At 38.9% G+C, this 27,386-nt stretch overlaps 1 protein-coding gene across 6 annotated transcripts in view; it reads right to left on the bottom strand.

Annotated features, from left to right (window-relative positions):
• LOC124112219 (zinc finger protein 64-like) overlaps positions 1-27,386 on the bottom strand; it is a 222,185-nt gene that overhangs the window by 183,110 nt on the left and 11,689 nt on the right. For 4 of the 6 annotated variants that reach the window (XR_007221961.1, XR_007221960.1, XM_048398974.1 and 1 more), the window contains exons 4-8: positions 25,860-25,932; positions 24,452-24,654; positions 22,384-23,591; positions 21,491-21,968; positions 20,450-20,557 (exon numbers count right to left, since the gene is read on the bottom strand). Coding sequence is in view for 4 of the 6 variants with exons in the window: in XM_048398974.1 (XP_048254931.1) it covers positions 20,450-20,557; positions 21,491-21,968; positions 22,384-23,591; positions 24,452-24,654; positions 25,860-25,932 (2,070 nt within the window). In the remaining 2 variants the exon portion in view is untranslated. Of the gene's footprint in view, positions 1-1,719; positions 2,728-20,440; positions 20,558-21,490; positions 21,969-22,383; positions 23,592-24,451; positions 24,655-25,859; positions 25,933-27,386 lie in introns of those variants that run through there. The other 2 variants (XM_048398975.1, XM_048398976.1) reach the window with 2 other exon arrangements.

Here is a 27,386-nt window from a genome sequence, read left to right as displayed (position 1 = left end):
ATGGGTGGGTGGAAGTGACTGGGTTGGAAGTAGGTGGATGGGTGGGTAGTAGGTGGATGGGTTGGAAGTAGGTGAATGGGTGGTAGTAGGTGGATGGGTGGGTATTTGGTGGAGGAATTGGTGGGTAGTAGGTGGATGGATGGGTAGTAGGTGGATGGGTGACCAGTAGGTGGATGGGTAGGAGGTCGGTGATAGGTGGAGGAATTTGGTGGGTAGTAGGTGGATGGGTGGGGAGTAGGTAGATGGGTGGGAAATAGGTGGATGGGTGGGTAGTAGGTGGAGGAATGGGTTGGTAGTAGGTGGATGGGTGGGGAGTAGGTAGATGGGTGGGAAATAGGTGGATGGGTGGGTAGTAGGTGGATGGGTGGGTAGTAGGTGGATGGATGGGTAGTAGGTGGATGGGTGGGTAGTAGGTGGATGGGTGGGTAGTAGGTGGATCGATGGGAAATAGGTGGATGGGTAGGTAGTACGTGGATGGGTGGGAAATAGGTGGATGGGTGTGAAATAGGTTGATGGGTTGGTAGTAGGTGGATGGGTGGGAAATAGGTGGATGGTTGGGAAATAGGTGGATGGGTTGGTAGTAGGTGAATGGCTGGGTAGTAGATAGATTGGTGTGAAATAGGTGGATGGGTGTGAAATAGGTGGATGGGTTGGTAGTAGGTGGATGGGTGGGAAGTAGATAGATGGGTGGGAAATAGGTGGATGGGTGGGTAGTAGGTTGATGGGTGGGTAGTAGATGGATGGGTTGGTAGTAGGTGGATGGGTGGGAAGTAGATAGATGGGTGGGAAATAGTTGGAGGGTGAGTAGTAGGTGGATGGGTGGGTAGTAGGTGGATGGGTTGGAAATAGGTGGTTGGGTGGGAAGTAGGTGGATGTGGGTGGTTAGGGAGAGTAGTGAGATCTTGGGTAGTACATCAATGGATGGGTAGCGATGGGATAGATAAGAAAGGGTTGATGGATGAGTGGAAGGATGGGTGGTAGATGGATGGGTTGGGACGTTGAATGAATAAGTAGGTGGATGGATGGACTATGGATGAATGAATGGGTAAGGAATGATGGATGAATAGGTAGGCAGATGGATGGGTGGATAGTCAATTGATGGGTGGAAAGGAGTGGATAGGTTGTGTATGGACAAATAGCTAAGCAGGTGGATGGATGGATGGATGGATGGATGGATGGATGGATGAGTTGGAAGGTGAATGGATGGTGGGTACAGGGGGATGGATAGTTATTTAGATGGATAAGTGGATTGGTCTGAATAGGAAAGAATAGATGGGAAAGTGGATGGAAGCAAAGATAAATTGGTCTGAAGATTGATGGATAAATGATGATGGCCCATTAACTAATCTGAAAGATTTTCCAACCACTGGCTCTGCACATCAAACTTTCCTGCCCATAAACGTCTCCTTGACGACTGCTCAGATAACGTCTCTGTTTGGCCAAGCCATCATACAACATAAACACACAAAGAAATTAGAAAAAAAGTAACATCCAACAAATAAATTGGTTTCATATAACAATGATATTTTATTTCAATGATAATGCAACATTCTCAATAATGAAACAAAAATAATAGCAGGAGCACAATAAATTTGTCATTTAGAAATTTACAGCGTGCTGATGTCAATAAATGTCAGTGACACGTCCCCAGTTTATGTCAGATAAAAACCATTTCCATTTTGTGAATTTAATAGTTACCGTCTTGCTTTGCATACAAAATAGAAATTCATTCTTGGTCCAAAGCCTCTCCGAGCGAGAGTCTATTTGAAATGAACTTTATGAGAATGGGCCCGTCCTTGCTTCATCTTAGCCAGATGAACACATGATGGGGACTTGGAAATGGTCAGTGATAAAACCGTGTTGTCTAGAGCTTTAATCCTTTATTGTCTATCAAACGACTTCTCATACGCCAATCCACCAGCCACCATATTCGTCTCATTTTTCTTAATTCTTTCTGTGACTATAAACTTGGATAAGATGGATGAAGGCTTTTCCGAGATGTATTAGGCAAAGTCATAAGAGGCTGCTCTCGACACAGGCATACAGGAGGGAGGAACGCAAATGGCGTCAGGCAAATCACCAGAAGTCTATGACTATCGTTATTTGGACTTGGGTTGACAGAATCGTGCAAGTATTTCTCATAATGCAGTATTAGTCTTCATCGCACTTGATTACTCGTCCGATTCTCGATTAAAACAAGACTGATCCACGACTAGCAAATATGGCCCCCTGCATTATTTACTCTGTTGGAAATAATGGCTTTTCTATCAGGCCCATAAACAGGGATAACAGTGCCACTCCAGACGTCATAAATCAAATAAATACATGTTTTATGGCCCCCTTTTCACCTTCTGCGACCTGTCATTAAAACAATAAATCCTACTAACCAATAATTTATCATCCTCCGATGTGATCCATAACTAAGACTAGGGCTTAGGTGAATGGCTTTTTCATCTTCAGGCTTCTTAGAAAGGGCATTTCTGTTCTCTCCTCTATGGTGCTTCGACTTGGATTACTTAGCAAATTCATAGATTTATCACGGGAGTAGCTTCAGTGCTAAACATCAGGATGTGCATGTGTCAGAGGTGGATTTAGACAATCAGCATATAACACCCCACTGTGAGGAACACTGACAGTTCACATCAGCCAAGGGTAGTAAGTCCGACCAAGCTTTGTATTGCGCAGGGTCTTACGCTATACCTCATTGCACCACCTTATTCAAATGGACTGAAAAAAATGGAGAAAAAAATATTAAAAATATTTGTCATTTTTTTAATTGTATAAAAACTTGTTATATTTTATTGTAATCTTTAAGATATCAATTTGTACATTATGATTTATTGTGATGTATTTATTATGTTAGTTTATGAAAAGATTACCTTTTTAACTTTACATTGTTTACCATAAAGGTACATGTAAAAATCTTTATCAGTATCATCAGTATAAAGCTTACATTGACATCTAAACAAAACATAAGTTGTTTATTGAAAGAGATAGATATTAGAAAAACGACCCTGAAAAACAAAACAAATCATATAAACCTGGAAAAAAATCTGAAAAAAAATAATTCTAATATTAAGTTGTCAAGAATTAATTTCAAAGCATCAAACTACATCAAGCATTTGTGTTAAAAACTACTCAATGAAACCAGCCAATACTTTGAGGTCCCAAGCCTGGTTGTAAAGGAGGTCCTTATTTGGGCTTGAATAGCCACAAGAGCCATGAAGTATGGGCAGTCTTCAGATCACTAGTATCTAGTCCCAAGATCAGAGCCCCAGAAAAATCAGGGTTTCTGATTGGTTTCCCAAATTGTGCCAAACATTTGGCCGTTAACAAATCAATTTTCAAATATTTAAAAAATATTTAAACTTTAGTAATGATGAAGAAGAATGTCCTAATGAAAATGTATCCCGCTAACACACTGTCGTGTATTGAAATACAATGATGCCAACATGATGGGTCAGTGAAAGGGATGCAACTCTAATTCAAAGTAAATATACTACTTAAGAGGAGTTAAAAAACACCCGATTCTTTCATATTACAATAGTTATGGCATGACAATAGTAATAAAAAAAATCAGGTGCTCTTTAACTTCTTTTGAGTAGTACATGTTTTCATAAAAAAAATGACATAATAAGACTATAGTTATGGCCGTATTTCTTTCTAATTTTAGTAGGATATATCATCAGCATTGCTATTTCATTTTGTTTGTGTTTCTGTTGTATTCAAATTTTTGCCTTGTTTGATATCCAGGTCCTTGTTACGACATGTATTAAAAAAAAAATAATTACAAAATGACAAGACTGCATGGATATGTATTGTATGGGACAAAATGTGTAACAATTGAATGGTACATCTATATACAGTAAACTATGGTTGTAATGAACTGGTAATGGCACCACTAATTTTAGTTTTTTATAACCGTAGTTCATTATAAGCATATATACGGCATATATACAGCAAATGGCTGGGACCGAAAAACAGTTTGTTATATCCATCAGTTCATTATAAGCGTGTTTGTTATAAACATAGTTTACTGTATTGTTACATCCATCATTTCTGTTCTGATATATCACAGGCATATGAGTGTCCCAAAATGTATGAGACTCAAGGGGGCTGGGTACAATAATAGATTCAGATTTAATTTCTTCTGATTATTTCATTAAAATTCTTTTGAGTTATTACAACGGGTATTTATTAACTTAATCATGAGAGAATGACAGCAGATTGTTATTTCCAGCTTATTTTACGAGATATTGTAATAACATGCGATAATCTTAATCTCTGAGTTGATATTGTAAATCATTGTGTCTACTGGGTAGTAATCTTTTACCACAAAATCTTCATTTGTTATCTCCTGTTCATTAACCTGAAGCAAAACAATGTACTGCATAATATACAAAAAAAAATTTTTTAACTTGCAACCAAGTATAGGGGGGGGAAGGGGGTGCATCATACTCCAGTGTGCACTACACAAACGAAAATACAGTAATCCCTATGTTAAAAAAACAAAGATTTATGGTTAATATCCCTAGATATAAATACTAAAGCAGCATACTTGTAGAACCCAAGGACCCCCGTAATCACATATAGATTGCTGATATCAAGCAGTAAAGAAGTAATTTTTTCAATTCGACGGCATGCCATATCCTTCGCTCAGACGTTTTAGCCATTGTCAAGTTTATCTCAACATCTAATGAGCCCCAATATACAAACATCTATCAGGTAAATATTACACAGCACAAGTGTTAATGTTTCACAAGATGGCTAAGGCAGAGGTAGTGCGGTGCTCTTCCCAGCCTCTTCACATATCACAGAATTGATCAGTTCTCATCACAGATACTGGCACGAACATAAAAAGTGAAGAAAAAATTTCATATCTCTGTTTTTGTCATATCTAGTCGGCCACCAATGTAAACCAAATTGACAGTCTCGAGTCAGCCGGTGTATGCATGTCCGGGATAAAATGCAGGGAAACAATATATCATCTTTTTACGCAGTTGTCATAATTCAGAAAAAACTTCCTTCACAGCATTAAGTAGGTTCACGGAGTAGACTCCATCTGCAACAATAGCTGCATTACCAGATTACCACGGCAACTATTTTCTAAGACCGACACTGGCATATATAATCACAGCCAGCTCAACAACAATCAGAAAAATCCTATATTTTCCATGTTAAAAAACAAATCTAAACATGACAGTATCAGCATCTAGATTATTTCTGATTTTCATCAGCACAGGGACATCCCAAATTCCACATGTAAGCCATTATAGTCCTGTAGAGTGGAATTTGTATTATTTCCTATCCAACCCTGCCTGTTTTGACATATTACAACAACTGCAAGCACCTCTACCCCCCACTCTCCCACTTGGCCTAAACTGGCATCTACAAGCAGCGACATCATGAATTAGTAGCTGTGAAAGCTAGAACTGCCATTTGCTTTTGATGATCTGATAGTGTCGAGATGTCAGAAACAGGGAAAAAACTTGGAACCTGTTGGAAAGTTCCCTCCTTAATTTGCTATGGCTGGCCGTGGCATATATGGCTTGTCATCACTGCTGGTCTCCCCCTACATCAAGCCCACACTTTATGATATTTATGTGAAAACTCCTTGACAGGTAACAGACAGACCAGGCTTCATCCTAAACTATTGTTGGTGAAATTCCAGATTCTACACTTCCTGAAGCGACTTTCATCATAAAGAATCCCGTTTCTATTCATCAATTTCTAATATGACAAGGCCGACCCAGTGCAAACCATCCACCCTTGCTTCCAGACCTGGGAAAGAAAAACTTCCCATATCCACTAAATTGCAGTGACAGGTGATTTATAATTTCTTAATAGAAACGCGTGCCAAATTGGCAGAAAATATGAGCTAAAAAGACAGCCATATCTACGATCTGTCAGAATTATCACAAAAGAAATACAGCTTTCTTCTTGTGCATAAAAATCTTCCCAGCAATTGCGAACTTTCTTGGAAATCGGTCAAACTGTTTGGTGTCAGAGTATGATGGACATGACAGAAGGCCAGTGTTATCCCCCGGGTGTGTCATAACCAATTATTACACCTGTTACCCAAGTCAAGTCATCTCCGTGTTGAGAGAAGTCAGCAAGTTCACATGCCTTAATAAAGCATTTCTTATGAATCTCTATACAGGAGGTTTGAGGGCATGATCCACACAGTAATCTTAGCGCTACAGCTGTCGGAAGTCTGTGTTAAGTATGGGAGTCTTAGCGCTACAGCTGTTGGAAGTCTGTGTTAGATATGGGAGTCTTAACGCTACAGCTGTCGGAAGTCTGTGTTAAATATGGGAGTCTTAACGCTACAGCTGTCGGAAGTCTGTGTTGAATATAGGAGTCTTAGCGCACAACTGTCGGAAGTCTGTGTTAAGTATGGGAGTCTTAGCGCTACAACTGTTTGAAGTCTGTGTTAAATATTGGAGTCTTAGTGCTACAACTGTCAGAAGCCTGTGTCAAATTTGGGAGTCTTAGCGCTACAACTGTTGGAGTTGCCACAGAGAGACAAGCATGGGGTACTGGGGACCTATTCTGCCTGGAGTCACCATAGAGAGATAAGCATGGGGTACTGGGGACCTATTCTGACCCCGAGTCACCACAGAGAGACAAGCATGGAGTACTGGGGACCTATTCTGACCCCAAGTCACCACAGAGAGACAAGCATGGGGTATTGGGAGCTATTCTGACTGGAGTCACCAGAGAGAGACAAGCATGGGGTACTAGGGACCTATTCTGACTGGAGTCACCAGAGAGAGACAAACATGGAGTACTGGGGACCTATTCTGACCCCGAGTCACCACAGATAGACAAGCATGGAGTACTGGGGACCTATTCTGACTGGAGTCACCACAGATAGACAAACATGGAGTACTGGGGACCTATTCTGTCCAGAGTCCCAATGGAGAGACAAGCATGGAGTACTAGGGACCTATTCTGAGTGGAGTCACCACAGATAGACAAGCATGGAGTACTGGGGACCTATTCTGTCCAGAGTCCCAATGGAGAGACAAGCATGGAGTACTGGGGACCAATTCTGACTGGAATCACCACAGAGAGACAAGCATGGAGTACTAGGGACCTATTATGTCTAGAGTCACCACAGAGAGACAAACATGGAGTACTGGGCACCTATTCTGACTGGAGTCACCACAGATAGACAAACATGGAGTACTGGGGACCTATTCTGTCCAGAGTCCCAATGGAGAGACAAACATGGAGTACTAGGGACCTATTCTGAGTGGAGTCACCACAGATAGACAAGCATGGAGTACTGGGGACCTATTCTGTCCAGAGTCCCAATGGAGAGACAAGCATGGAGTACTGGGGACCAATTCTGACTGGAATCACCACAGAGAGACAAGCATGGAGTACTGGGGACCTATTATGTCTAGAGTCACCACAGAGAGACAAACATAGAGTACTGGGGACCTATTCTGACCCCGAGTCACCACAGATAGACAAGCATGGAGTACTAGGGACCTATTCTGACTGGAGTCACCACAGATAGACAAGCATGGAGTACTAGGGACCTATTATGTCTAGAGTCACCACAGAGAGACAAACATGGGGTACTGGGGACCTATTATGTCTAGAGTCACCACAGAGAGACAAGCATGGAGTACTGGGGACCTATTATGTCTAGAGTCACCACAGAGAGACAAACATGGAGTACTGGGGACCTATTCTGACCCCGAGTCACCACAGATAGACAAGCATGGAGTACTGGGGACCTATTATGTCTAGAGTCACCACAGAGAGACAAGCATGGAGTACTGGGCACCTATTATGTCTAGAGTCACCACAGAGAGACAAACATGGAGTACTGGGGACCTATTCTGACCCCGAGTCACCACAGATAGACAAGCATGGAGTACTAGGGACCTGTTCTGACTGGAGTCACCACAGATAGACAAGCATGGAGTACTGGGGACCTATTCTGTCCAGAGTCCCAATGGAGAGACAAGAAGAAAACAGGCAGCCTTCTAATCATCCACAACAATTTACTGCCCATGAAATTCCTCTGATAATGAGCACAAATTATCTTATCACACAGAAATGTTTCTACATGGAGTAAAAGCAGTTGAGCGTCACCTCTAATTATTTCTTTAAAAAGTCATCAACAGATCTTTATCATTCTTTACGTCCAATTGTCAAGTGCACAAAGATTATAAATAACTTTCACCCCTCAAAATATCATAAGCATGAAACCATAAAAGCATTGGGAAGAAAACGGAACTCATTCTTGGAAACCTCGCACATATTTCTTGCATGATTTACACAAGAACAAAACATTTCCACAGCCAGACTTGTTCCCTGAGCATTCTGCGTATCAATTATCGTGAAGACGTTTTATGCCTTTGTAAAATATTAGTGTAAACACTCTATTTCCACATCAAGATGGTGCCTGCAATAATGGTTTCTATTCCATCACAGCTATTTCCTCCATGAAATTTAAACAAACAAAAACAAAAACATTTTCCCCAAACAGATGAAAGCTGTTTTTGGGTATGACATTAATCACAGTAAGACACTTCCACCTATTCTTCGTTGCAAATATAGAAATGATTACTATATCTTACATCTAACTCCGTTTTTTAACATCCGCAATTTCCTGTTTTTATGATTTATAGCATTTTGGCTGTATATTTTTTCAGCATTATGGAACAACTGTGTCTATTGCATTGGTTGAGTGAAAAATAGGTATTTTTATCGTTCCATCTTTGATGTTGTGTGAGAAAAAAAACATCTTGCATCTGGATCATATTCCGTAATATAACCCCTCGTCCATATATGCCAACAATATGCAATACACTTTTGTGCAGTGACATCACGACAATATGTGCTATCCATTACCCGACTGGGACCAAATCAACCTGTCTTCATTCATAGATCAGACTGACTTTGTAGGAAAAAAATATAGTCACTCTAATATTTCAGAAATATATTTGGGACCAACAGACTTAGGGGGAAAGAATGCAGAGAACATAATATTTCAGAAGCATATTCAGAACAGACCACCTTGAGTGAGTGAGTGAGTGAGTGAGTGAGTGAGTGAGTGAGTGAGTGAGTGAGAGTGAGTGAGTGAGTGAGTAAATGGGTGGGTGGGCGGGCGGGCGAGCGAGCGAGTGAGTGAGTGAGTGAGTGAGTGAGTGAGTGAGTGAGTGAGTGAGTGATATTCGAGACAGGCCTACTTTGGTGAAAAGAATATAGTGAATATATAGAAATATATTTGGGACTGATCGACTGAAAAGAATATGCAGCGTATGCTATTTCAGAGTGAGTGAGCGAGTTGTTTAAAATCCACTTTGAACAATTTTCCAGTTATATCACAGTGTGTCAGCTTACTGGGGGAGGAAAGCCCAAGGTGATAATATTTCAGTAGTATATTGGTGACAATCTTTAAATAGTGACAAACAGTTTACACACCAGAGCATTACTGATTTTAGGTCAGAGCGAACTTTGAAAAACTTTAGCAAATTCCCAGACACATAGATAGCATGGTGTTAAAAACATCTGTAGGCTTCAAAATGTTCTCTAACTTAAAAACCAACAAATTTGATTACCGTATTCTACATAATAAGCGCCCCAGTCTAATAAGCGCCCACGGCGATATTTACTAATATATTGGCACGTGAACAATTCCAATTAGCACCCCTTCCAATTGATCAATGTAAACAAGACTTATAAGTTATACATTCGCACTCCTGTGTTTATATGCACCATTAATTATGGGCAATTAAATTCTGGAAAAATATATCTGCCGTACATAAACATTTCAGGCTGTCAGCATAAACCATGAAATTTATCTTTCAACTGTTTTTTTCCACCAAAATAATATTTTAATAAAAGCCCCCTATTTCTAATTTTGAGAGCGCCCTGGGCGCTTATTACGTCGAATACGGTATTATTGCTATGTCAAAGTGATTGTAACTGATTGAAAGGAATTTTATGCCACAGCCAGCAAAAATCTGAGCCAGGCAAACCATTTGGCTCATAGCATGAAGAACAATGATTGCTGTAACGATCCTCAACAAACACATGCAAATGATACTATGGAATACCTTGTGTATAATTTGTTCAATACCTTGAGAATACTGTATTTCCTCTAATAAGTGCTCTGGCGCTCATTCTTTGAACAAGCTTGAAAACCCAGTAGCTACTGGAGGCCTGATGGTAATTAGAGACTTGGAGCTTCATGTTTCAGCTACGGTGTTGCATAAGCTGCAGTCACTGATAAATTGACTTACAATAGAATTTTAGGCTTTATTTATTCCAGGGAGAAATAATTTATATCTAAGATAACTTTTTAAGAAACTCAGCGTTTATTGTGTTATACGTCGCTGATTCATACCAGGTGTTTATTGGAGGCCTGGCACTTGCAGTAAATCAGTGTAGTATGCAGTATATCTTACAGTTTGAGAATACGGTAAACTTAAACGAACACGCTTATAAGGAACTGACAGATATAACAAAATGTGTTTTGATCCCTCCATTTGCTGTATATATGCTTATAACGAACTACGGTTTTAACGAACTAAAATTAGTCGTCCCTTCGAGTTCATTATAACCATAGTTCACTGTATGTCTCACAGCTTCAGAATATGTCTTTCAGCTTGGGAATATGTCCTACAGAATGTCTCACAGCTTGAGAATATGTCTCACTGAATATGTCTTACAGCTTCAGAATATGTCCTACAGAACATGTCTCACAGCTTGAGAATATGTCTTACAGAACATGTCTTACAGAATATGTCTTACAGAACAAGTCTTACAGCTTAACAATATGTCTTACAGCTGGAGAATATGTCTCACAGCTTGAGAATATGTCTCACAGCTTGAGAATATGTCTTACAGAATATGTCTTACAGAACATGTCTCACAGCTTGAGAATATGTCTCACAGCTTCAGAATATGTCTTACAGCTGGAGAATATGTCTCACAGCTTGAGAACATGTCTCACAGCTTGAGAATATGTCTTACAGAATATGTCTCACAACTTGAGTATATGTCTCACAGCTTCAGAATATGTCTTTCAGCTTGGGAATATGTCTTACAGAATATGTCTTACAGAATATGTCTTACAGAACATGTCTCACAGCTTGAGAATATGTCTTACAGAATACCGTATGTCTTACAGAATATGTCTTACGGAACATGTCTCACAGCTTGAGAATATGTCTTTCAGCTTGGAAATATGTGTTAGACCCTGATAATTAAACAGAGAATGATATCATAATAGTTTGATAATGATATGCCTACAAAGAATGATTCGCCAAACAGTTGGGAGTGTCTGATGCAATCGGATTGGTTGAAAACGTCTCTGGATTTTTCTGTGTACGGAAACTTTTAATGTATAACTTTTAAAAAGTATGAGTCTTCAGAAACATGTTTGTTTGCACAGAGGTGAATATTACATCATATTTGTTATATGTTCATACTACATTGGCAGAAAACATAGTTTTATAGGAATATTCTCAGCATTCTGTAAGCCCATAATGTGATGATGTAGGATATGATTACTGACATAGCACACAAGACACATCTGTAGCAGGTTGTACAGTAAATATGGAAAATATCCTGACAGTTCACTCTCATTTTAACATTTCCTTTTTTTAACAAACAGATTTTTTTTCTAACATGTTCATCATCCCTGATGATAGGACAATGTATTGAAACATATTTCTGACATCAGTAAATTGTCACACATAACAGAGTGCATTGTACTTTGTCATATGATATTGAATATAGCCTCATCGGTTACATTTTTTGACAATGATTGATTTTGGTCATTATTTTATGACATCGCGTTGGTGATCACATCCATAAAATAAAAAAAACTCCCTGACATGATGCTAGGTTTTTTTTCTAACATTTATGTTTATTGGATGATTTTTTAATCTGGTATAACAACAATGATAATGATAATAATAACAACAAGATATGCACACAATTTCCTACAAATTACAAAAACTGCTTTCCATACAACCCAAATTGTTTTTCTATAATCTTGAGGGGAAATACATGCATCAATGTATACATATTAAGGAATCCCTCATTTTCAACAACAAAAAATGAGAGTACTTTCCATACAACCCTAATACTGAATATTTAATTCACCATCGTGGTGACACTTATAAATCATTACAAGCAATGAATTCACAAGTTATCCCTCTAAACCGAAACTACTTTCCATACAACACTAACATGCTTTTCCACATTCTAGTAGTGAAACATAGAGAGACCATCAATTCACATATTTTCCCACAATTAATAAAACTACCATCCATTCAAGCTACAGCATTTTCCCCAAATATAGTAATGAAATATTTATCCTTATGCAGTAAAGTTTCCTTATTGACATTTTAAAAGAATTTTCCACAATTTGCCATGCATCTTGTATTTTCTACAATGGTGAAAAAATTACTGTAAATTTTTCCTTTTTCTTAAAAATTAATGACTATTAATACTTATAAACAAATCTTTGATATCCTTTTCTTCATTATTTCATAATCATATGAAATTGTCGAGCAAATGAATACATTGCATGCCTCCCAATGTGTTTGGTTCATAAAGCTGGCACTGAAGTGGTGACTAGAAAATAACAGTGGTCAGTCGAGAGTAAAAGCGAAAAGAAAAAAATTGCTTACTTCAAAATGACCGCCTAGATTACAAAATAATCTCCACAAAACAAGAAAAAAGTGAAAAATCTAACTCCAGCACATACATGGACATAACAAAATACAATTTTAGGGTGACTTAAAAAAATTCAAAATGGCCGCTTGTCCAGACAGAGCAGATGAGAGCTGGATATTGTATAAGACACCATGAATCTTCCTCACAGCTCCAACTCAATCAAATCAGCTTGAAACAAAAGCAATGAAGATTTACAGTGCCCCTGAGTGGTCCCAAACAATTAGATATAAGTCGAATCAATAAGAAACTATCATCTGTTTTAGAAAAAATTGGATTTGTTGCGTGCGTCTCTAAAAGTAACGATGTCACACATTGAGTTCAACATCCAATACGCCAGATCCTGTTTTTATTCCATCACTTTGATATAATGTGTACATCTGTTAAATTTAAAATGTCAGTGATTTTGGCGAGTACTCGTCTTTCTTCCTCATACTGCTGGAGGCGAGTTTTATAATGAACACTGACTGGTTCGACTTGCCTTCACAAAAATTACACCAAGGTCATGATAAAATAGCATCAAATTATGTCCAGAAAGAAAATATATGTCGACTGAGCCTCTGTCAAAGTTAATTCTGTATTAAAAAAATGTTTGAAATTCTTACGAAAATCAAAAAGTATGAGTCTGATGAGTGTTACTTTCACTCCTAATTTCAGCCATGCTTCTTTGAAATACAGAGAAATCTTGTTTGCTAAAAGGCCTCAAGATCAGATACATCTAAAGTTTTAAAAGTTTTGAAAAAAGAAAGGTTTGATATTGATTATTTTCATTTTCATACAGAAATATACAAAGTAACAATATGATGTGGTAGTCAAGTATATATTGTACCATAAACATCACTTAGCAGTAAAAGAACTGATCAACTAACAATGACATGTATTAAAAAGGAGAACTATCTTCCACTAGTTAGAACCCAGTTTCAGTCAAGTTAGTGACGTAATAAGTGACAAATGTTTGTTTGTTTGTTTGTTTGTTTATTTATTCATTCATTCATTCATTTGTTTGTTTAAAGTCACATTCAGCAATATTCATGGGATCTATTTGATGAAAAGTAATTTCTTCCCCATCCCCAAAACAATTCCTCAGGTTTAAAAAATGAAAATTGTTCGCTAGACATGCATAAGAATCTGTTGAGAAATAAAACATAATTCTTGGGCTCCTTCTTCCAGAGAGAAAAAAATGTATGTTTAGAAGCAATCACTGAAAAAATATCCATCTCAAACAAAATTCCCTGGTTCCCAAAGATATTCACTGGTCATTCTTACAAGTCTCCTGTAGCTGAGAATGGCAACATTAGCACCTGGTGGTACAGTTACTGTGGGTCTTTAATTACATGGGCTAGTAGAACAGTCTCGTCTGACACATTGTGTAATAAGGGTCAAGTCCATGAACAGCATGTTAAGCCAGGTATCCCATTACTGAGGTTCAAGTTTAATGAGGGTGTACTGTGTCGAGAAAAGAACCCTCATCCTAAACTGAATGTAGCATATCTATATCTGTCTGGATACTCCAGTTCGGGGAGAATTCTGGGTCATGTTGATTTGCCAAATTACATTAATCACAGAAGGAACCTGACCTTATTTCAGGATAGGCCTTATGTGAGCAGTTCAATGCTGCCTTAGCTTCCGAGAATATTGACATAACATTCTCAACTGACTCATTTTGGTCAGTTTGGCCTTGTTCAAACAAAAGTCTAGACTAACATTTAATATCTGAAATTAAAATATTTTAAGAATATTTTTGTAAAATTGTCTTTTGAAACAAAATAGAAAAGAGCCCAGTGAATCTTTTCATTTTTTCGAAGTATGTTGGTTTGTTGTGACTTTTCGGCTATTGTTTCGGGGTCTATGTGAGAGACTAAAAGACCCCATCACTTCTCTGTGACTTTCCAGGAATATAACTGTTTTACAGGACCTACGATTTATGAGCAGACCTCCTTGCCCAGTCATACTTATGTACCCAGTGGTCATTAACAAGCAGGCAAACTGACATATGTGTGCCTGTATATTGGCTTATATTCAGTGTACCACATTTGTTATCTCCCAGGACAAATGTACCTGTATTGCAAGCTCCCACTCTTAAACATTGTGTACCGGGATTCAAGAGTTGCTTGACAGTGTTTGGGGTTTTATATCAACTAGGACATCAGGATAGTAATGTCACTGTTTGGGCAGGTGATGAACAAAAAGAAGAGTCCTCTTCACTACAGCTTTTGTTTGGCTCATGACAATGAAATGCTTACTGTGTAACACACTGACTAACTATGGCATAACATTCGGCAACATTTAATTTATTTTTCTGTTCACAGATTTGACCAACAACAGTAAAAAAATAATTTATATATTTTTCAGCTGCCCCAACTCGACCTTTGAGGGATTAGAAAAGTAAAAACAGTGTTCGATATTAAGGGGAGTCCTGGAGGTTTGCTTTTAAAGCATTTAAAGGACCCCCAAAATCGTTATCTTTTAATATCAGGGTTATGACAAGGACTCCTTCACTTTAAAATTTCAAAACAAAATCCAAATTAAACCAACGAAAATAGTCTTGCCTTACTGTCAAAATAGTAAACATCCTGAACTTTAAACAGATTTAGCTTATATATTTTTGTCACCAAAACAAGATTTTGGTAAATGGAATAAAAACTGGCAAATAAAATTTATTTTACATTAATTTTGACCTAATTTAATGAGTCCACAATGATCTATAAAACAAAAAATCCTTTTGGTATGGTCTTACTCACTGCTAGTCAAGGCAAACGTAGACACATAGGACTTAGATATCATTTACATTATGCATAAATAAATAAATAATGCATCTGCATGTTAAGGCCCTCATAATGTTCTTGACCCTGATGACACTGTATGAATGGCTTACATGACCATGCATGAGCATAGGAATGTTCAGGACTCTTACATATCACAGACATCGCAGGGGCTGTAATGGTCTACCGATGGCCTCAGATAAGCCAAGAAATACACCTTGACTTGAACCAGCAGTCACATCCAAAGACTAGTATCATGTCTTGCATCAAGTAAGCTTTCCTTTTGAGTGTCAGTTTGCAAGGAGCATAATCTACAGTGATAGATATTATGAGCTTCTGTGTGGGAACTATGACACACATGAGCTACACAGTATGAGAACAATGACACCACAGTCAACAATGTCACTGACTCTAACCATCCAATCCATTGGTCGCTTCATAATACAAGCATACCGCATTCCCCATATTAAGTGCCCTGCTTCAAAAAGCCCCCAAGGCCCTACTTCTAGACAACTCTGTAAGTAATCTTTATAAACGCCCCCACATCTGACTGAAAATGGACATCACAGTCAATATTTTTGTGTGTATATTACAATTATTTTACATAAAAGAGCAGAGCAGAAACGGTGTGTACCAGTAACTGGCTTATTACTATTATTGGAAACTTTTAAGTTTCATTGACACTTGAACTAAGTTTAAAATGTTCACTACTGCTCTCTGAAAATGGATTTAATAAGCAAATTAAATGTTTCAATAAGCCCTTCCTTCAATTGTCTAAGAGCCAAGGGTCCTTACTATGGCAAATACAGTAGGTAAATGGGTCCTATTCTAAGTGGCATACCATTTGATTTCTAGGAAGGGACCAGTTGTTTTTTAAGAAAATACAAAAAACACAGCTCATAATTTTATGTAAAAAAACACACAGCCTTCATCTGCTTGTAAAAAAATCTAAGTCTCAATAAGAACTCAACATGGCCATCCTCATCAATACAGTGTCTTTCATGAGCAATGCAATAATCTCTGCCATAGAGACTTCACCATGGAGACAGCATGCCTGTAACACTTACCGTATTCGACGTAACAAGCGCCCAGGGTGCTCTCAAAATAAGAAATAGGGGGCTCTTATTAAAATATTATTTTGGTGGAAAAACATAGTAGAAAGATCAATTTCGTGGTTTATGCTGACAGCCTGAAATGTTTATATAAGACTATAAGACAAGAATTTAATTGCCCATAATTAATATAGCACACGGTTCATACAGCACACGAGTGCGTATTATACGCGAATAAATAAGTCTTGTGTACATTGATCAATCGGAAGGGGTGCTAATTGTTCACTTGCCAATATATTAGCAAATATCGCCGTGGGCGCTTATTAGAGCGGGGCGCTTATTACGTCGAATACAGTATTTATTAATAATCATCCAACTCTTACATTTCAAGAGGCCATATCATGCAAGTCATATCGTTCAGTGAATAGTGAGAAAACTTAACATTCTTTTCACAGGTTGAATATAAAAAGTGTGACTGGAAAAAATCTCAGCTCTGTTTCATGAAGAAGAAAAAACAAAAACAAAAACTAAGAGAAAAAAAACAGGACTCACACCCTTCCACCCAATATATGAAATGGTCCGCCCCTGAAAAGCATGCAGCAAAGCCTGTTTGGGCTGTACACTCAAAAGATTTTGGCAGAGGCTGCTATAGTTTTTTTAAGAGGAGTTAAAAAAAATGTCCAGACAGTATATCTCCAATTTAACAAAACATCTGAGCCAGGCAACATGATTCCTCTAACAATTCATCCTAATGGGAACCCTGTATTTTCACAGTGATTGAATTTGATTTCATTATTTTTTAACAGTACATCAACACGTCAGCTATATTTGGAAGGAAATTCAAAAGTGACACAGGTCGTATTTTGATAAAATGGACAAGCTTGGTAATAGATCCTGGATCATAACAGAGCGACTTCTGACTGGTACAAGCAGAAAAGTCGAAAAGCTAAACATTTCTCATACTATTCTCTTTGATAACACGACTAATTTCTAACATTATGACAAAAGCATTAATTGGTATGTGAAAAAGTCCTTAAAACAATTTCTTATATTTCAGACTAAACTTCAATTTTTTTTTTTTTTAAATACTCATTTAACTATTCAAAACAAGCTTAGTCTTACAATGAACAAAAATCTGATTGTCTTTAGATCTATAAGCACATCTGATGGAACAATGCTGTCATATTTAAGCAAATTCAATGTTTAAAATGTGAGAAAGTGCATTATATGTTAACAGTGGCAGCGGTTTGTTTATGGAGGCAGTCAGTGTTACTACAAGCTAACAAGTACACTACACCAACTGTTTTGCAACATCCAGTTAAAGTAATTTAATTACTGTCAGAAAACTCAACACGTGAACAAATGTTACACTTTGCTTTTTCCCATAGGATATGTTTCTTGTCAAAACTGGAAACAATATATCTCCATATTCCTTGCCTGATGCAAAGTTGCTATTAGAAACACATGATTAAATTTTATTGTTTTGATAATGAAGAAAATTGCCACATTCACGACAGCTGAAGAAATACTTCGTCGTGGGTGGTAGGTTTTATATGTCACAGGTTTTCAAAACTATATGCAGGTACATGATGGACAAAGGGAGATCACTGCGCCTAGTGATGTGACTTGGCAGAATCATCCACAAAAGAAAATCTGTCTGAAGGAATCCAGGTTCAAATTCACAATGCAAAAGTATACATATATTTATTTTTGTTGTTGTTGCTAAAATGTATTTTATCCTAATATTATAGGTTGAGTTAATGATTATTTTGCAAACCTATTCTTATAATAGACATATAAGTCAAAAGTATTTAAATAATCAATCACTGTAGATTTTACCCTGAATTGAGATGTAAATAATACATTTGGTAAAAATCTACAATTTTTGTCACCAGATTTTCTATGGTGTAATTATTATAATGCAGAATTTCTTTCTATCCAGCTGAATTCAATAAATATAACCAACTGCAAAAATATATTTTTGAAAATGACAGAGTATGTGACAGGAAATGATAAAAAAAAAAAAGAGGCATTCGGATTTTGTATTTGGTACACTCCTGTATAAATGATGATACTTGGTGGTAATGAAGACATATCTGTCATTGTACGAATATACACTGGGAAAGTCACCTCATGCTATCAAACACGTAAGAGTTATCTCCCTTTACAATCACCACTTCCAAAGCAAGTGAATATATGTGTGAAAATCCCAGCTTCTGTGAGCCACAACTCCTTGTTAAGAGGATGAGACATACAAAGAGTTCTGCCATACTAATTTCTTCTGAAAACTGTACTGTATGCATCAAATTAAAAGTGGCAAAGGCATGTGCAAAGTCTGTTACTCAGTCGGAGTCACTTTTAGGAAGACATTGTAAGATGAACACACTTAGGTAAGTGAGTGAGTGAGTGAGTATGGTTTTACGCCGCTTTTAGCAATATTCCAGCAATATCACGGCGGGGGACACCAGAAATGGGCTTCACACATTGTACCCATGTCGGGATTCGAACCCGGGTCTTCGGCATGACGAGCGAACGCTATTACCACTAGGCTACCTGACCGCCCCGAACACACTTAAGAGTGAAATGATTAAGATATGTAGAGTGAGGGCTGAGAGGAGGGGGAAGGGGGATTGTAGATATTACTGACATAGATAATTTTAACAATGTTGAAGTAGTTCGCAAAACATCTCAAAACAGTTGAGAATATAGACTTGGAATTTTATGTTTTATGTGATAGGTTTAACATAACTCCATCAACTGGACAAAGTGTACGCTCGTTATAATGTAGTGCCCTGAAATGCATCTCATACACCAGTATGACCGTTCTGAAGAAAATCTCCCATGTTCAGAAACAGGAAGTCTCGTCTACACAAGTTGCAAGGAACCAGAACAGCACTGCGGAATGGACTCCTCCCCCTGCACCATTCTGTAGTCTGATTTTGGCAATGGTACATTTCTGTATACTGAAAATTACCTGCAGTACATATCTGTAGTACGCTTGCCAACAATGACCCCTTCAGCGGTAATAAGTAGTCTGGAAGTTTGTTCAGATTTGAAATTGAGACGATAGGAATATAAACACTTACATGTGGTCGGACAATGAGTGATGTGAAAGAACATTACAAAATGATGCCCTGGCAAGATGAATTAGCTATCTGTGAAAGCTACAAGCACTGAAGTTAGCACTACAAGCACAGGAGAACACACAAGCACTGAAATACTATTAAAAGCACTAAAGTACACACTACAAGCACTAAGTAAGCACTAAAAGCACCAAAGTAGACAGTGAGTTTGGTTTAACGCTGCTGTGAACCGTATTCCAGTTATATCACACTCAGCTTTATGTGGGAGGAAAGCATAAAGTGCTGCAGGCCAGAGGTGTTTACCACTTTGGTGAAACCCACGAGCATGGGTATGGTGCTGACAAACCTAGAAACATAATCAGGTAAACCCCGGATTTGAAGCCACAAGCATAGGTTTCTGGAATGCCCAAAGCATGTAACCCTGCACAGTGAATTGCAGCGTGGCCCTTGAAGATCCGGAGTAGAATAGGTCTTCAGCAATCCATGCTTGCCGTAAAAGGCGACTATGCTTGTCGTAAAAGGCCACTAAAGGGATTGGGTGGTCAGGCTCGCTGACTTGGTTGATGCATGTCATCGATCCCAATTGCGTGGATCAATGCTCATGTTATCAATCACTGGATTGTCTGGTCCAGACTTGATTATTCACAGACCGCTGTCATATAGCTGGAATATTGCTGAGTGCGGCGTTAAACAACAAACAAACAAACAAACAAACGAATTGCAGTGCCTTATATGACTGGGCCAACCTTGACCCCACAAGCACTAAAGTAAGCTATAAAAAGTACACACTTATTCACTACTGAAGTACACACGACAAGCATAGATTACATACTGTACTGACCTCCATGCGAGGACGCTGCACCCTGTGCATCAACAGCAACAACGACTTCCTGGGACGTCACAGACGTGCTGTCTGGTTGATAGCCTGAGTTCTGGCCTGCTATGGAGTCTGTAGATGAGAATGTTTGGCTACAGTGAATATGTCAGGCATAAACCCACAATGCTGTTTCTGTTCATCCATAACTGACCTGAAGCCCTAGCGGGAATTGATTTCAGCTTCACCAGTTTTCACATGTTAGGTCACATGTGCAATATGCTAATGCTTCCGAGTACTTCTGTCTCTCTACTCACGGAGGTTGATTGTTTTACCGTGTCAGCTAGTTTGACAATCTGCATCGAGGGGAGGGTCATTTTAACTATATTTGCAGAAATTGGCCCCAAAAATATAGAGACAGAACTCCCAGCTGTCGTTTGATATGTTCATTCATTGAGTGACAATTGTCAAACTGAAAAATATGTTGTAAACAAAAGCAACAGAATCCATTGTTATCACAGGAAATGGAAGTCACTGACTTCTGCCCTCTCTCCATGACCAGGATTACAAGTGAAACATTCATAAAATATCTCCTCTATCTGAAAGTCTAATTATTGTCTACTTCAAATGTTGCATTCAAGACTTCTGTCATAAGTTTTATCACATTTCCTACCAGGATCATAAATGTATTTCCCCACTTTATATATCTGTTAAAATGTACTTCGAAATGGAATAAAATTTATTTAAAACAAAAACAAAAAGACTCCAAGCTTGAGGCGTTGGCCAGGGTCATGTTTGTTTTTTAACGCCGCACTCAGCAATATTCCAGCTACATGACGGCGGTCTGTAAATAATCAAGTCTGGACCAGACAATCCAGTGAGTGACATCATGAGCATCGATCCACGCAATTGGGATCAATGACATGCATCAAACAAGTCAGCAAGCCTGACCACCTGATCACGTTAATGGCCTCTTACAACAAGCATAGTCGCCTTTTACGGCAAGCATGGGTTGCTGAAGACCTATTCTACCCCAGATCTTCACAGGTCCATGTTCTACTCAGTTACCTTGCATCCGCATCTGTGAGATGAGAGCCTGGCAGACGGACGAGGACAGTGTGATGACATTTGGCTGTGGTGCAGGAGTCGACACTGCCGGCTCCTGGAACTGTACGACAATCTGTGGACGCCCAGACTGAGACACCTGACTTGGTAGCGATACTGGAGGCACTTGCTGGTTGCCATGATGAGGAGTTGAGAAGCCACTTGATGGTAGGATGATTTGGATTTGTGCTGGCTGTGTTGCTGCTGCTGCTCCATGATGCTGCTGATGCTGCTGCTGCTGCTGCTGCTGCGGATGTTGCTGAGGTTGTAGGTGCTGAGGATGTGCATGTTGTGCCAGCTGGGACTGGTGCATATGTTGTTGCTGCTGCTGCTGCTGTTGTTGTTGCTGCTGCTGCTGCTGCTGGTGTTGATTTTGCTGCTGTTGAAGCTGAAGGTCACGAGTGACCAGGCTGACTGGGTAAGGGTCAGGTGGCTGGACAACCTACAATAAAAAATGATTGACATATTATTTAGTGGAACTTTCACAATGAATGAATGAATGAATGAATGAATGAATGAATGAATGAATGAATGAATGAATGAATGAATGAATGAATGAATGAATGAATGAATGTGAAGCCTTTCCTAGAGCACAAAATATTTCATTATATGTTCTTGTGATTTGCACATGAACTATTCTGGCATCTCTTTAAATGAAGTTTCCCTAAAAGTTTAAACTTCTACTTTTTCGACAGTCAGACATTGTATTTCACCACCCTGGAATCGTAATAATTTTTACTTGCCTGTGGATTACCGGCCCCTGCTGAATTCTGTACATGTTAAACTAAAATGCAAAATTCTACTTGTTAAACAGTCAGGCATGGTCTGATTATTGTGAATATTATTGTGTGACTTGCCTGTAAGTTGATGGCCGCTGCTTCGGGCTGCTGAGCGATGCCCCGGGGAGGAAGCTGATGGGGGTTTATGTGCTGGACCACCTGATGGTGGGGGGTCAGGGAATGTTGAACGCCATCATTAGAGGGGTAAGGCTTGTTGTTGATAAGCTTCAGGCCTGGGTAGGGGTTCTGCAGGACTTGCATGCCCTGTGAGCTTTGTATAAACTGCTGATGATGCATATTCTGATGTTCTGATGTTGGAGGAAGCTGCCCGAGTGACAAAGATTCATCCTGGAATCCCATATTAGCCCTGGAAGTGTTCACATACTGCTGCTGATGCTGGTAGGGGGACGTCGGTCGGACAGGGGAGGGACACCCGTGGGGAATCTGGGAGAGGGTGGCGGCAGCTTCAGCTATGTCCTGAAGCCCACCCCGACTACTGGATCGCTTCCTCCTGATGTGCATCCTCTGCTGGGCCATCTGAGCAGACGTCTGAATTGTGTGGGAGACCACTGGCGACTGGATGACATTGACACTGGAAACGATACTGGTGGGAGATGCCACCATCACTGCCTCCATTTCAGTCTCCATTGGGTCTCCGGGATGAACCATATTGGCGATGGTTGACACGACTGTGTCAGACATCTGGCTGTCACTTTGACCGGAATTCTGGAGCTGAAGAACAGCCAAGGCAGTGCTCTCCAGGTTCTGGGCTATCTCCTTACAATGTTGTCTCATGTGGCTTCTCAGAGAGTCCTCTCTCACAAAAGCAGCTGAGCATATATTACAACTAAATGTTTTTTTACAATTTGGTTTCAGATTGAACCCATATCCTCTATCCTCTCGTGTTTTAGTGGGACTGGGGGTATTCGTGGACACAGCCCGAGCACTCTTCTTAATAATTGTTCTGCCTGGCTTACGATCCCCCAGCATCTTTTCTGGGTGTTTCTTACGTACATGGGTTTTCACGTTTCCACTCTGTTTTGATGAATAGGAACAAAAGCTGCAATTAAAAGGTCGTTCGTCGCTGTGGATGCGCATATGAGCCTTGAGGGCACTGTTGTTAGCACAGCAATAATTACACGTCGGACATTTCACCGGATGAGTTGTGTCATGAATCTTCTTATGTTCCCGAAGTAGTTTCCGTGACGATGTCTGGAAGTCACAATAGTTGCACTTCACCTCATTCTCATTGGAATGGTTTATACGGATGTGACTTTTAAGGTTGCCTGAAAAATGTGCATAAGAATAAAGCTGGGGACACTTTCACAAAGTGATCATAGCGCTACGACTACTGAATTTGTCATCTCAGGAATACATTACACTATATGTGAGTTAATTTGCCCAATATTTCAGCTGTACCAGTAAAATCCTCCTCTGCAGCCGGATACACTCTCATTCCCATCATATACCTCTTTTTCAAATTACACTTACATCTGTTATTGAATCCAAGAATATCCAAAATAATGCAGACAGGTACAAAACTAATAACATTGATTGGATTCCTTTTACAAATGCAGGGGATCAGGCCTTAATGTCTGTCTATCTGTTTGTTGTTTAACACTGCACTCAGCAATATTCCAGCTATATGATGGCAGTCTGTAAATAATCCAGTCTGGACCAGACAATCCAGTGATTAATATCATGAGCATCGATCCACGCAATTGGGATTGATGACATGCAACAACCAAGTCAGCGAGCCTGACCACCTGATCCCGTTAGTCGCCTCTTACAACAAGTATAGTAGCTTTTAGAGCAAGCATGGGTTGCTGAAGACCTATTCTACCCCAGATCTTCATGTCACCTCGGATGGAGCCTCATACATACAGGATATATATACATACATATGACACATGAAATACTGACTTCAGAAGTACATCAAGGGGGTAACTCCTCACCATGGATGGATCCTCATCATGGATGGATCCTCATATAAAGAGCTTACACATATTTGACTCACAACATATTCAATTTAGAACTACTTCAAGGGTAACTCTTCACCTTGGATAGAGCCTCTAAATACAGGATACACACATTTGACACACAACATATTGCCTTTAGCAGTACATCAGGGGGGATAACTCCTCACCTCTGATAGAGCATCTGTAGTCACACAATTCACAGCCATAGGGCTTCTCCCCTGTGTGTGTGCGCATGTGGCGCTTTAGGTCGGAGTTAATCTTGAACTTGGCATCACAGAGGGAGCACTGGAAAGGTGTGTCACCCGTGTGTGTGCGGAGGTGGACGATTAACTGACTGGAGTTGCGGCTTGCATACGGGCAAATCTGGCATCTGGGGACAAATGCAATAAAACAATATCAGCAGGAGAAATTAACCTGAAAGGTTCACTGTAAAGTTATAACGTATACCAATATCCCTTACATGTGTTAAAAATCCTGATATTCTACTAACTGACTCAATACCTTATCCATTGAATGAACAGACTCGGGTTAGTGGCTAGAGCCAATTTCTATCCCTGCCAAAAAGGCCAATTCTTGGTTGTACCACTACAATATTGCCGAAAATAATAATCTAAAGACCTGATTAAAAATCACACCGAAATATAACGTAAGTAGGGTTTAAACTCCACTGATTTAAAGTTCACCTGACCAACATTTTACTGTATTTGTGTTCTTAACTTCAGAATAATTTCAACATATTTATACCTTGAATACACAATGCCATTTAGAAAGTGGTCAAATGTAACAAATGTTATATTTGGGATAAAGTCACAAAGTCAGCGATCTAACCCACTCAGCCACCGAGGCTTCCACAAAAATGAAAGTCTGACAACTGGTAGTGTAGATCACGTACTTTGTGTACCCCTCTGACATGTGTAAATTGGCACGGCTCCCATGGCCGAAAACTATGAATACACAATGCCATTTAGAAAGTGGTCAAATGTAACATTTTTGTGGAAGCCTCGGTGGCTGAGTGGGTTAGATCGCTGACTTTGTGTGCTGGCGATTAGGTGCCTCACTCTGGCAAGTGTGGGTTCTAATCCCGGACAGGACTCAACCCAAAAAAGTACGAGAATCTGTACTTTACTAAGAAAGTGTTATCCCAAATATAACATTTGTTATATTTATACCTATTCATTAAAGATCTGTTTTCATTATTGGTCCTGTTATCAGACATATTTAAGCATCCTTTGACCAGCCAAAACATTAGCAAAAATAATATTTACATAAATTTGAAAAATAAGAATACAGTCCTGATACCAGCCGTCCTGATACCAGTGGGTGTGTTAAGTGTTAATTAAACCTAACTTCCAATTATCATGATTGCGAAAAACTCTGTGTTAAAACAGAATATATGTCAGGTTACAAACACATGAGCTTTCACAACCAGTTGCCAATATGATTGCTAATATATTCACTGAATGTTTGAAGAACAAAAAACACTTGGGATTTTTCACCACGAATATATGTAAACTAGGAACTAAATAATTAGGGCCTTATAGAAAGGAAATAAAGCTCTGAACTCTGAAAGCTTACTTAAATGGCCTCTCATCTGTGTGTATGCGAAGATGCTTCCTGAGGCTGCTGCTGTCAGCGGCTCCGTAATCACCTGTGGAGATCAAGCATAAACATGATACACATGATACATGTCACGTGACACATGATACATGTCACGTGACACATGATACACATGATGCATGATGATACATTACATGATACATGATACACATGATGCATGATACATGTCACGTGACACATGATACATGTCACATGGCACATGATGCATGATGATACATTACATGATACATGATACACATGATGCATGATAGATGTCACGTGACAGATTATACATTATACATTACACATGATACATATGATGAATTATACATGATACACATGATACATTATACATGCTACACATGATGCATGTCTCATGACACATGATACATGTCACCTGACACATGATGCATGATACATGTCACATGACACACATGATACATGATACATGTCGCAGCCATTAAATGTCCGAGTACCATGATGGGATTCAAACCACGGACCTTCTGATCAGACATCGGACATGTGGCCCACATGGCAAAAGAGGTAAAACCCATCTGCAAGTTGACAAGGTGAGGATGTCATCTGTAAGCACATACTCCACACCCTGCTACATACTCCCAAGCACCTGTCATGTTGTATTTATGATATTGTGATATTTTAAGAAAATAATTCCTGTCATTAAAGAGAGCATAAAAGCAGATAAAGTGTTTGATTTACTTTTACTTATTGCAAAATTTTATGTTTATAGATGCAAATTCCAAAATACAAAACCTTAGTTTCATGTTTATAAAAAAGAAGCTTTTTCCTTGATACAAAATTGAAAAAGATCTAAAAGATCTGCTTTCAAGACAGGTAATCAGCAGAAATTCTATGGTGCTTGGATGCTGTATCATAAACTCTTCAAAAATGAGGAGCAGCTTTCACTTTAATTTAGTTTTATGCTTAAGACTTTAATGTTTGAGACCATGTTCCTTCCTGCAGTGCAGTATAACATATTAGCCTTAATAGTGCATTCATGATATATTCGGGGTATGAGTTAATGTATATGTTATTAATGAATTGACGGATAAAACAAAGAGTTTCGTGTTCCCTGCCATTTGCTGTATATATGCTTGTAATGAACTATGGTTATAACAAACTAAACTTTGTGGTGCTTTTGAGCTTGTTATAACCGTAGTTTACTGTAGGGTGAACGTGCGTGAGAAGTATCAGATTTTCTGTACAAAAATCTAAGATGTACTGATAAGTTGTGATATATTGTTTCCATGTTCCTTCTGCTACCCTCAGTGAAATCCTGTTTTATATAACAGTACTTTATCCTTTGAAGAATAAAAGAAAAAAATAATAAATCTTTAAAAATTTGAAATGTACTGGTGTATAGGATAAAAAACAATGCTGAGGTTAACCAAGGAGGTTTTTTTCTAAAAAATACTGGTAACGATCATACATATCAAAAAGATTGAGAGCAGCAGCAGCAGCAGCAGCAGAAGCTGTGGATGGAAGGAA

Source organism: Haliotis rufescens, unplaced genomic scaffold (genome assembly GCF_023055435.1).
Source record: "Haliotis rufescens isolate VD_foot unplaced genomic scaffold, xgHalRufe1.0.p SCAF_19, whole genome shotgun sequence".
Lineage (NCBI taxonomy): Eukaryota > Metazoa > Mollusca > Gastropoda > Lepetellida > Haliotidae > Haliotis > Haliotis rufescens.
Note: the sequence above shows the minus strand (reverse complement) of the source record. Positions and strands in the feature narration are given on the sequence as shown.